At 29.6% G+C, this 13,802-nt stretch overlaps 1 protein-coding gene across 1 annotated transcript in view; it reads left to right on the top strand.

The window, feature by feature from the left end:
* Positions 1 to 1,910: 1,910 nt before the first annotated feature.
* Nos (Nitric oxide synthase) overlaps positions 1,911 to 13,802 on the top strand; it is a gene marked incomplete at its 5' end in the record, with an annotated part of 40,011 nt that continues 28,119 nt past the window's right edge. Inside the window, 3 exons of the mRNA XM_088258131.1 lie at positions 1,911 to 2,159; positions 5,819 to 5,923; positions 9,889 to 9,953. Coding sequence (XP_088114257.1) covers positions 1,911 to 2,159; positions 5,819 to 5,923; positions 9,889 to 9,953 — 419 coding nt within the window. The remainder of the gene's footprint in view (positions 2,160 to 5,818; positions 5,924 to 9,888; positions 9,954 to 13,802) is intronic.

Genomic DNA, 13,802 nt, shown 5'->3' with positions numbered 1-13,802 from the left:
ATGTTTTTCTCGGTCTTCCTCTGCTTCTTTTCCCGCTAACATTGGCCTCATAAATTTGTTTTACCGTTCTTTCCTCACTCATTCGTTCTACATGTCCAAACCATCTCAACACACCTTTCTTAATTTTATCGATAATGCTTATCTCAGCTTTGCATTCTTTCCTTATTTCACTATTCGCACATCTATCATACATCGTTTTGTTACACATTCTTCTGAGAGATCGCATTTCGACTGCATTCAGTCTACTTTCATCCTTCTTTTGCCAACTCCATGTTTCACTTCCATACATTAGAGTTGGAACCAGGACTCCGTTGTGCACTGCCAGTTTAGCTTCCGCTGATAGGTTTTTATTTGCTATAACTGATTTCAGTGCACCGTTCACTTTGTTCCCAGCATTCACTCTCCTTTCTATATCTTTATCAATCTTTCCATCCCTAGAAAACATACTACCCAAATACACGAAATCATCTACCTGTTCCAGAATCTCTCCGTTTACCAATATTTCACATTCAGATCTGAATGTGAATTCGTACACGTGTTATATAATGAATCTTGTTAAGGCTGTTACATATCTTTGTTTTGTTAAGAGAGTTGGGAATGTATTTCAGCACTTCTTCATAAATATGCTTATTTGAAAATTTTAATGTCTTACCTTAACATGAGTTTATGTTCGTTCGGGAATTTCAACGAGAATTTAAGTTGGAAAAGACGCATCTAATTACAGTACATTTACTATCCTTTTTTTCTGAAGCTAGTTTTTTAACCTCCTATGTAAACCAAGGTTTTGTATTTTTTCCTCCATTCAGATTTACTTTCTTTTTTCCTAGTGCATTTTCAGACGCATTGTGAATATGTGATCTTATTTTACTCCATGCTGTTTCCGCATCGTCATTTTCCGTGATTGGACTATTGGCTATACATTCCATTATGTTGGTTTTATAATCTACCCGCTTATCATCGTTTTCAAGGTCTTCTTTCGTTTGGGGGCTTTTCCTGGAAATTTGGTCTTTCTCTTCGGATTAATTATGATTTTTTCAAATTTCCTTTTTTTGAAATTGATGTGATATTAGCACTGTCGATAAAATTAAGAAAAGTGTGATTTACATGCCCAAACCATCTCGAAACACCTTTTCTTAATTTTATCGATAATGCTTATCTCAGCCATTCATTTTTTTTTCACCATTCAAACACCTATCATACATCGTTTTGCCTTTTGCAATTGATATATTACATTCAATTCAAATATATCTGTAAAAATAATCATTAGAACCAATATTATAATATAGAAAAAATTATCTGGCGACATCTTATGTTGAGAACCAAAAGATATAAAGAGGGTCATTAATGGGCCTTTTCTTTTTAAAAAAATTTACTGGTACATTCCAAACAAGTATTGAATATCTTATAGATTTTATGATTAACAACCACATTCGCCTTGTTTTTCTATTCTTTCTTTATACATGTGATTCACATGCCCAAACCATCTCAACACACCTTTCTTAATTGTATCGATAATTCTTATTTATAATACTTATTTAATAATGTCTTGCATTTCAAGGAATGCAAGGCTGAGATAATCATTATCGATGCAATTCAGAAAGGTGTGTTGATAAAAGAAAAACTTGTTCACAATTCCATCATATATCATACATCGTGTTGCCTTTAATGATTGATATATTACATTCAATACAAATTATATTTGTAAAAATGTTTTAATAGAATATTATTAAATAAAAATTATGCGGTGACATTGAGAACCAAAAGAAAAAAAGGGTCTTTTGTTTGAAAAAATCTTTTACATTGAAAATAAGTATTAAGAATCTTATGAACAAATAAAAACGAAGAAATTTTACCTACATTTTTGAATAACCATAAATAAGGCAGCTAATGAAATATTTATCTCTCCACAGGACCCTGCATGGAAGACGCACAAGTTCCGCAAAGGGCGCGAGGGGGAGCGATCTTCCGTGTCCAAGAAGCCGCGCAGGAAGTTCCACTTCAAGCAGATCGCCAGGGCCGTGAAGTTCACCTCCAAGCTGTTCGGAAAAGCACTCTCGCGCCGCATCAAGGCCACCGTCCTGTACGCCACGGAGACCGGCAAGTCGGAGCAGTACGCCAAGAAGCTGGGCATCATATTCGGACACGCGTTCAATGCCCAGGTAATCTGCTGATTGGGTAATAGATTATACACCCTATGGATGGTTCTTTTTCTTTTCCGTCTTATTCCTCATTACTGAGGGTTGTGACCCTTGTGGAAGCAATGACTCTTCACCAGTAATCCCTCGACTGCGCTACACGTAGCACTCCAACCACCGAAGTGCCTGCTGATGCTGATCCATCTTGATGATAACCGGGGCTTTTTTGTAAACAAAACAGGTACCGGAACTCACTTCACGTCAAGTTTTTTTACTAAAACAAATTATATTAAAATATCATTTTATCTGTTTTAAAAGTGCCGGAACGCCGTTCCACCACGTTAGAGCGCTTATGCACTACACGGAATTTTACCGTCCGGCAGTCCAGTTTTTTTAAAATAAAAGCGACTACGAAAGTTTAGCGAGATCGAATTTATGCGCACTATGATCACGCACTGATCAAGCAATATTCAATTATGTAAAAATAACCCTTAAGAAACCCAGATTTGTGAACAAGGATTTGAAAATATCCAAAATGGTGATGTTTTTTTTTTTTAAACTAAGATGCTTTTCAAAGGCGGTTCAAATAGAGATACTCACAATATGTAATTTGTATAAATTATGACAACTGTAATACATAAATATGTATAAAAAATTGACATCTCAACACAGAGGAAGAAGATATGGAAGTCTGAGCATTTACGGGGCTTCATAGGCTGGTTTAAGTTGTCACTTTACACACGTGTAACATGCACCAATTCTACCTATGATTGACAACCACACTATTCAAATTCTTGGAACTTCTAGATATAATGATCTTCCAAATATACATAGTCTTTGAACTAGGTAGACTTCACGAGAATCATCTGTGGTGGGACGAAGCAAGCTTTTTAATAAGCAGAAACTCTTTCATTTGTATGTTAGGTCTGCATCCTGGATTATATTCACATACTTGAGAAACGCTAGAAAATATCATTCTCATTTTTTATTTAGGTTTATAATTTAACCAGTTGATTTTTTTTCTAACATTTTGAGTGTTTTTCAATCTGGATTATCTCCAATTAGGAGTTATTTAACCTCTAAGCTGCTCAATTTCGGGTGTCAAACATTCCGTCCCGTGGTGGATTATTTTACATTACAATATTTTTGACAAAAAAAGCATATTTTTGCCAATTTTTTTGTAGTGAAACTTTCGGATATCCATCATAGATGTTCACAGTACACAATGCACTTTACTTATTATGTTTTTATGGTGTATTTACACAAAAATATTAACATTTACGGACTCGCGGCCTAAAGTATGGCGGCTGTATAGAAGACGCGGCTGTCGTATCTGCGGAGCACGAGCCGACCGGAAGTATTCACGATAAAGTTGACACTAAATTAAAATAATTTTGATATTTTATGACAGTAAATCAAAGAAAACTAATTTATCCATGCCTCGAACCAAATTTAAGTGCAAAAAATTATCCATAGGTGTTAATATAAGTACGTAAAGGTGAAAAACGACTATGCATGCGATCCGCAGTCAACGGTACATCTATAAAAAACGACAATAGATGCGATCCGCAGCTTACAGGTTAAATATGTAACCCCTAATTACAGATAATCCAGATTTGTGAACAAGTATTTAGACACACCCACAACGTTGTAAATATATATTGTTACAACCCTTATTCACCTGAACATTAAATACCATTAAGTTTCATCTCACAACATCTCTACAGGTAAGGTAAGTTTATATCTTATTAGGATCTTGGCCCATATTCTCGGTAGACGCATTTCACAGAACCGTTTCTGAGATGACAGCAAGGAAGCCAATTGCAAAGTCCTCAAAGTTAGTTACACTTGAATCTGCTTTTACAGTAAAACTACAACATGCATACTCAACAGTTATGAGACATGTCAGAAGGGATTTGTATCTTTGAAATAATTCAGGGTCAAAGAAAAATAATGCCAACATTAAAAAAAACTATAACAGGTAATTAATTCAATAATTTTAGTCTTCACATAATTTTTTTTGACATCTCAAAATTGATGAACAAGAATATGGAAGTCTGGCTATTTACGGGGCTTACGATTATCATAGGCTGATTTAAGTGATTTACACACGCTTTACACACCTGTAACATTTACTAATTCTACTTCACATACAAATGAAAGAGTTTATGCTCATTAAAAACCTTTTTTCGTCTCACTATAGATGTCTCTTGTGAAATTCTAGTGATTCAAGCACTATGTTTCGATTTGAACCATAAACATATATAGATGTACATACATACTTTTCCTCCCCTCATTAATCTGCGTAGAGTTTTTATTCCTTAAAAATAAATTATAAATTTTCCGATGGTTTTTGATGATCCTGTACTTCTACCATTATTACATAAGACAGTAATACCCCGCTTGACGCCACCCCTATTTACGCTGTTTCATTATAACGCTGTTTTAATAGTGCGGTTTAGTAATTTACCAAGGAATCGAACATTTTCCCAATATTTATTGTGAGGTGTGTGCATTCCCAATAAGTTTGTACTAGTATATGTGCTACAATACTGTTTTACCGTTTGAAACGCATTAGTTTTTGCATATAAAATCGCGATGATTGAGCACTGCATACAAAAATGGTGTACACACATTGGTCAAAAGTGTGTAAAAAAAGACGGTGCTGTACCATTGTCGTATATATATATATATATATAAATATATATTTATAAATATATATATATATATATATATATATATATATATATATATATATATATATATATATATATATATATATATATATGTATATATATATATATATATAAATATATATTTATAAATATATATATATATATATATATATATATATATATATATATATATATATATATATATATATATATATATATATATATATATATATATATATATATATATATATATATATATATATATATATATATATATATATATATATATATATATATATATATATATATATATATATATATATATATATATATATATATGTATATATATATATATATATATATATATATATATTTATATTATATATATATATATATATATATATATATATATATATATATATATATATATATATATATATATATATATATATATATATATATATATATATATATATATATATATATATATATATATATATATATATATATATATATATATATAAATATAAATATATATATATATATATATATATATATATATATATATATATATATATATATATGTATATATATATATATATATATATATATATATATATATATATATTTATATATATATATATATATATATATATATATATATATATATATATATATATATATATATATATATATATATATATGTATATATGTATATATATATATATATATATATATATATATATATATATATATATATATATATATATAAATATAAATATATATATATATATATATATATATATATATATATATATATATATATATATATATATATATATATATATATATATACATATATATATACTATGTGTATGTGAAAAATCGTTTAGCGCTGATTCGTTTAGGGCGCCATTTTGCTGGTACGAATTACTCGCGTCAAGCAAAGCATTTACTGTTAAATAAATAGTTATTATTTCGTAAAGTTAATAACGTTTTTCTTTTCAGGTGTACTGCATGACAGATTATGACGTTTCTTCCATCGAACATGAAGCCCTTCTTCTGATCGTGACCTCAACGTTCGGAAATGGAGATCCACCGGAAAATGGAGAGGTATTCAAATCATTTATCATTCATTGAAATTGTATTCGAACAATGTTTTGATCATTAATAGCATGTGAAATCGGTAGCGTTAATATAAATACCAATGTTAAAGTCCACATATTTGTTGCGCCAGTATTTCTGGCTGGAATTTCCACTCGTGAATTACATGAAATTGTAGTAACTTTAAACAAAAAGAGTAAATCCACTCATGAATATATAAAGCCTTTAATAATGAAGTTTAAACCTAAGTACGGCCATGATAAGCTATGCTGCATAAGCCATAGCTAGATTTTAGAGTCATTTGGTCGATAGATAATTTTAAAAAAAACATATTCGTTGTTATTTTACTGCAATCAACTCCGTTTTGCCTGTAATCTTCAAATAGCCAAGAGCTTTATTTTGATGCAATAATTTAAGAAAAAAGTGACAAATTAAATTCACAGCATTTTGCAAATCCTTGTTCATAAATTTGGGTTTCCCTGGGAGTTATTTAAATATAAATATTTTTTTTTAAATATGTTATGCGTATGGAAAATGAATAAATGTAAAAATAACGGGAATATGTGAGATATTTTAATTTATTTATTTAAACATATTATATGTATGCATGGTCAAATATTTAATATTCTCGATCAGTAATTTCCGTACCTCATTTTTAGTCATGGGATCAAGGTTAACAAGACTGAAAATCTGTTTATTGGTTGAAAGATATTGCTTTTTAGCAATAAGCCCGCAAATGTACTTAAAAGGGAGTTAAAATTAATAAATAAAAAACAAATAAGAAAACACAGGACAAAATGAAAAATAAATCAGTAAAAGATACAGTAAATGGGCAAATAAAAAAACATAAGGTAAGAAGCGTTTTTAGAGAAGAAAAAAAAGAGAAAATATAACTATCACTAACACAAATATCTTTTCAAAAAGTATTTTTTCAGTTCATTCATTTTAAATCCCTGACTGGGTTCAATTTTGTATGTCAGGCAGCTGGTTAATTTGTTAATTTGTCAACATAGGTATTATTTTATTATTTTTTGACATCTCAACATAGATGAACAAGAATATGGAAGTATGGGCATTTACGGGGTTTACGACCGTGATAAATGTAAATGCCAGACTGTAAAAAAAGCCATATAAATACCCATATTCTTCTTCATCTATTCTGAGATGTCAAAAAATAATATGAAAAATTACTCCTTTAATTGGAGATAATCCAGATTTATGAACAAGTATTTGGACACACCAAAAATTTTGTAGGTATTATAAATTGATAAAAAAAATTGAGTCTATTTGGTATATTAGGTCCGTATAATCAATTTGTCCGCCTGTGTAGGTCCCGGGTTGAATTCCCGGGGGGGGGTCAAATAAATATAAGTGATTTTTTCACTCTAATATTTATTCAATATAATCCTGGACTGGTACGTGAAGCGGTGGGTTGATCCCCTTTCCTTCATGTGTTAACGATCAAGATAACACTGCGTTTATATGAGGCAGTTCCCTGTGCACTATTGGGGTGCGGGTTTGAAGAAGAAAAAGAAGAGGAGAATGTTGTGAATTATAAAATAAATATTGTCAAATAGCATCAATATAGTCATGTGACTCTCGTTATATCATGATAAAAGATGCCCTTTTAAATGCAAAAATCGGCACACCTCCATGAATAAATTTGCTGAAACCGATACACGCTGGGTAAAGTTCTCCGAGAACCTTTGGTTTCGAGGCACGACTCAAATTGAGTCTATTTTTAAAATATTTTCATTTGAATGACGGAGAAACGGCGTGGCGCAACCTGGAATTACGATAATCTCCGGAATTACGGTTCGGATACAATTTCAAATATTCAGTGCACGCCTGGTGGAACAACTTGCCAAGAGAAAAAACAAAAGCTCGCTCCGAGACGTAAAACTTATTCCGCTTTTGAATTTTTAAAGTGGTATTGTAAAAAGCGAGACAAGTAATGTCATGCTGGATTTACGCGCGGCGACTTCGCACTCCAGACACGTGTTTCGGTGGAAAACATCAAAATCGTGTGGTTTTTTAAAGCTTTTTATTGCGTTATTTATTGTACTCAATGAACCTACTAGAGCAACTACTTCTTTATAGAAATCTATATATATATATATATATATATATATATATATATATATATATATATATATATATATATATATATATATATATATATATATATATATGTTTATATATATATATATATATATATATATATATATATATATATATATATATATATATATATATATATATATGTTTATATATATATATATATATATATATATATATATATATATATATATATATATATATATATATATATATATATATATATATATATATATGTATGTACAATACTTAATTCTTTACTTTTTTGAACTCCATAGTCAACGATCTATAGTATTAATTATGAAAATCAAAACACGATTTATAGATGTATTTAATTTTTAAATTAAGTTTTACTTGGTAGCAACCACCATTTCTTAAAATCTATTGTGACACGTGTTTCGATGCATATCAAACATCATTTTAATAATGGATATACTTAACCACAAAGTGACTGCCGAATAAATTAATGAAAGTATTGAATTTTATAAAAAGTAACGGCTGTTTTGTCTGATTTAAATTGTATATAAATACGTCCACTTGCTCCAACAGCTGTCATTTTAAATGAAATTAAATCAGTAGAATCAGAAATCTTGTTTTGATATTTGTTCTCAGTAATAATACTCTCTATTTTGCTCTGTGAAAGATGTTTCTAGAAAGGATTTTATTCATTCCGTATTTATTCTTACGAGGAAGAGAATTTTTTCCTTGTTTGAAACCAATTGTGTTTTGGATTTATTAATGATATTGATTTTTGCTTACTCTGCCATTGTATAATAAATAATAACAGAAGATTCGCAATTTTCTTTGTTACAGAATAAATCGCATTATTTATATAAACCACCATATTTTATATTTATCTAGTATCAAAAGAAAAAATACACAAACCAAAGAAAACGCTTGTTTTTTTTTAGTTTCTTCATAAAAACACTTACTCGAAAATGTTGTTCTTAGAAATTAAATCATGTTGAAGATAATAATCAGGATAGAAGTAGGCTGAATGCAGTCGAAAGGCGATATCTCAGACTAATGTGCGGTAAGACAATATATCGTAGTCGTACAGGAGAAAGTTACCAACTACCAAAACGTAAAAAGCTTAGGAGGGCCATTAAAGTCACTTTTGCTTGGCAAGAAAATAAACACCAATTCAGTTAGTCATTTTTAACGAATCGATATATTGTACTTCCAAGTTTAAAATCCTTTGGGATTTTTTCAGGGCAATATTAAGCTAGTAAGATATCAAATAGTCAATGATCACGTTTTTATAAAACAATGCACTTGGTCACTTTCTCCTGTATGACTACGATATGATAGATGTTCGAATGGCAAAATAAGGAATGAATGCAAGGCTGACACAAACATTATCGATAAAATAAGAAAGGCGTATTGAGATAGTTTGGGAATGATTTGGGTCGAACGAGTGAAGATGGAATAGTGAAACAAATTTATAAAGCGAATGTGGTTGGTAATAGAAGCAGTGAAAGACCGAGGAAAACTTGGTATAATAAAGTATTTCAAATATTTTAATGTGCTTTCCCGCACGGATAGGCGGCTGTCCAAATTTAAAACACAGTAAGGGACATTTTTTTGTAGTAGGTTTTTTTTGTATTTATGGACTAAGTAGACTATACTTAGTCCAAAATTGCAAAAAAAAACTACTACAAAAAAAATGTCCCTTACTGTGTTTTAAATTTGGACAGCCGTAGGCTGAGAGAATAGAACGCCACACCACTTTGTCTTTGTAAATAACCGTCGCCTTTTACACACTCATGCATATACCTACAACTATTATTATCATTAAGAAAATTAAACGAAACGATTATTTTTGATTTGTTGCATTTTAAACATTTTTTTTTCAGGGTTTCGCTAATGATTTAGGAGATATGATGAGATTCGACGAACCAGGAGCAGATGACGTTTTAGGGTAAGTTATTTTCTTATATTTTTCATTTGTTTTATGTTGTGTATAAGTTCACCTCAAAATTTATGCCAAAAATCAAAACCTACAACAACAAAAAATGTGGTTGATATTTAAAATATGGTCAGACTTATATGGTAGATCTATATTATTAATTGCAACAATTAATATCAGCATGATGATCTAATAAAGTTAAAGGTCTTAAGTTTCAATCGACCGAATGGGTAGAAATACCTTTCCCGTCTTTAGTGTGTTAACACATTCAATGCATATCAGATAATGTCATACAGTGCAAGTTTTTGAAATCCCATACATTTGTTCAAAATCTATTTTCTATTTAAACATGAATAAGTGTAACAACATTTTATTTATGTAGTATCTCCAAATACTAAAAAAATCTGGATTATCTCTTATAGGGTATTATCACTCGGGAGGAATATCTAATTTAGCATATTCAGCCTATAAAGGATTTTGTAAGACTCGTTTTCTGTTTATAACAGCCGATATAATCAATATTTTCGTTCATCACTTTCTTTTGCAAAATTCACCTTCGAAAAAACGTTGTTTTCGTAAGTTGGTAACGAATGACGTCACAGAAACGAATCCAGAATACTACTATTACAGCTCTATAAAGCAGATACATAAAGGGATACGCATAACATACACGATGATGTAAAATTTGACGACGTATAGCGGTGTCCGTTTTTCGTTTTATTAAAATATATGATGTTTCAACCTTCATATCTCCGTTACTTCTCTACAGATTTCACTAGGAATGTTACCGATAGTCTTGTGATTTTTCATATTTATTTATTTTTCAATAATAACGCATCAAGAAAATGATCCATTAGGAGTTATTTTTTTATATTATTTTTGACATCTCAACATAGATGAAGAAGTCTAATAAGTTTAATTTGACGGTCGTAAGCCCTATAAATACCCAGACTTCCATATTCTTCTTCATCTATGTTGAGATGTCAAAAATAATGTAAATTTAGAATCAATGTGACTTATCAATCCAATACCCGGTGTCCTAGCCACAGTTAAATCACCGTCTTAGTTAAAATAAAAATATTACTCTGTATTCAAAAATTATATAAATCAATGTTAAAATAAAACTCTGACGGAACCGAATTTAGAAATTGAACGAAGAAAATGTTAAATTGGGGAATGTAAATTATTGGATTCACCTGGATTCTCGACTAATTCCGAATTCCCCATCCCTCCTATCTTCACTCTTGTCCGTCAAGACAGAGTACTAGCGAAACTTGGTCCAATTTAGCTACCCCCTACCCGATGGATAAATCTACATATTCCGAGAAGATTTGCATCCGAAATAAGTGGTGGAAGCTTGTCGACACTATAAAATTTAAAATATGTATTTCGAGACGGCCAGAGATGCACCCTTTCGGTGGTCATTTTTCTTCCACGCAAATCCATCTCTGTCTTCGAGATAGTAAAAATGGCTTAGGAATTTAAAACGTTTAAATTTTATGAAAATTTAACTATGTGGCGCGTTTTAAACTTTCTCCGGATATTTTTTTAAAACCAATGAATTCATTAAGATACAAATATTAATATAATTAATACTCGTTTTCAAGATAATAATGGCTCAGAATTGACATAATTTTGTTTTATACATAACGCCATTTTTCGTATTCTGAGATCTATTTCTTATGTTTTGTGATCCTTTTTTAAGCTCAGGTAATGCAAAAAAAAAACATAATTTGAAGTTAAGCAAAATGTTATAGGAAATTTCTGGGTGAAAGAAATTAAATTGTACATTTAATTTTGCCCCTATTGTTTAAAGTTAATAAATAATATGAAAACATACTTCAGGGTTAAGCAAATACGTCAGAGAATTTCAGGGTTTTCGGGGTGAGGGCAATTGAATGGAATATTTTGGGTTTTCTCGTATTGTCTTTATTTATTTGTGAATATAATAAATAACTTTCAGTGTTTAGCAAATATTTCAGATCATTTCAGGGTTTTTAGAGTGAGAGAAAGTAACTGGCATGTTTTTGTTTTGACTGTATTATTAAAAGTCAAAAGTTAAAAGGGAGTATTGAAACATATTTCAGGGTTTTCGTTTTTAGTTTTTCTTTTTTAATTTATAATGAGTTATCAAAAAAGTACGCTGAGAACAATATTTTTAAATGCTACAAATGTACTATATACATCGCTCACTCCTTTCAACGTCATATATCAAAAATCGTCAATTTTCAGTTGAGCATGTTTTCGGAATGCCCAGAAAATGTACTATATCCCAGCAAAAGCGGCATCTTTTTAACTTAATATTTACCCGCTACAGGGCAGATGTGTTGTTTTTGCATTTTGAAGAAAAGGTATTGTTTAATTAGTTTTTTAATTTTATTTAATTTTAAAACATTCAGGTTTTACCTAAAAAGATCTGTTGCACAGTAAAAAGTTCAATAAGTGGCTTGATATTTATTTTTAATACAGTTTATTATTTGTTTAAATTTAAAAACGATCTCCTGAAAAATCATGTTTTTGATAAATGACGTTAAAAGGAGTGAGCGACATGTGTTACCATCATGCAACATGAATATTAATTTTTAAAAATTAGAAGATTAATATGAACAATGTTAAAATCACACATTTACAGCTACAATGATGTTGAACAAAATTACAATTTTTTATAGATATTTTATTAATTTAGTATTATCGTCAGTGCATAAAATACGACCAAAAATATTTGCATAAACTTAGTTTACGTTTGAATAAAAAATAATAATAAAAAACACACCATTCAAATAAACTAATTTAACTTAATCTAAAACAGCCTAATATTACCGACTTCTTGGTAAATTTATGTGCATATTCATTTATGTATATTTTTTAAAGCCATCAACAATTCTTCTTAATTTTTAAAAGCTCTTCGCTACTCTAAAATACCTTTATTTAATCTCGAAAGGACTTGTTTCCTATTTAAAGTCATGAAAATTTAGATTCTACAATTACAAATTCATAAATGAATAAAATTACCTGGATTAATCAAGTTTGTAAAAGTGTATTTAAAATTATAACGAACATTTTAACATAATCATAACTTTGAGAATATTTTTAATAAGTACTAGATGTACCGGCTTACCGTTGCTAAGGCTCAGACTGTTTAAATAAAAAAGAAGGAAAATCAAAAGCACACATTTCTATTACGTTTAATTTAATAATACTTGTGAGTTTACATTATGTATACCCAAAAACAATGTGTAGGCATTTATTAAGAAGCACGCAGTCTGCCATAAGCAAGGCTTATTATTTCATGTATTGCTATTACGTTCAACAGATGACGCTGCCATTGCGGTAAAAAAAAACATGTTCTCTCACAGGCATTGAAGTGCAACATTGTGCCAAAATTTTAAAGCATTCGATAAATAGCGAAAGGATAGCGATAAGGAGGTTTAAAATTTTGAACAAACACTTTCACTCATAACGATAAAACATTGACATTCATGACAATAAAAAATATATCATTTTATATACTTTGATTAGTATGCAAAAAATGTTGTATAATCTGCTTCCAATACTCATAAAGTCATTAAAAATCCAAAATAAATAAAAAAAGACCTATCCATAAGTCAAAAATGGGTAGATCTGAAATAGGCCTCATCTATCGACCATATCGCATTCGATTGCATGTCATAATCAATTTTCTTTCAAATGATTTTCTTAAATATGTTATGCCCTTGGCACGAGAATATTCAGTAATGACGTATTATTAATTGTAATTACGAAAGATAAATAAATGTGAATTTAAGCTCCGTTTTTTTTTTACAAATAGCAGTAAAATATAAATTATAGTCAAACACGTTTGATTCAAAATATTTAGAAGGA

Source organism: Brachycentrus maculatus, unplaced genomic scaffold (assembly GCF_059751285.1).
Source record: "Brachycentrus maculatus isolate JH-2025_06_01 unplaced genomic scaffold, ASM5975128v1 h1tg000091l, whole genome shotgun sequence".
Classification (NCBI taxonomy): domain Eukaryota; kingdom Metazoa; phylum Arthropoda; class Insecta; order Trichoptera; family Brachycentridae; genus Brachycentrus; species Brachycentrus maculatus.
This window is presented reverse-complemented; position numbering and strand designations above follow the sequence as displayed.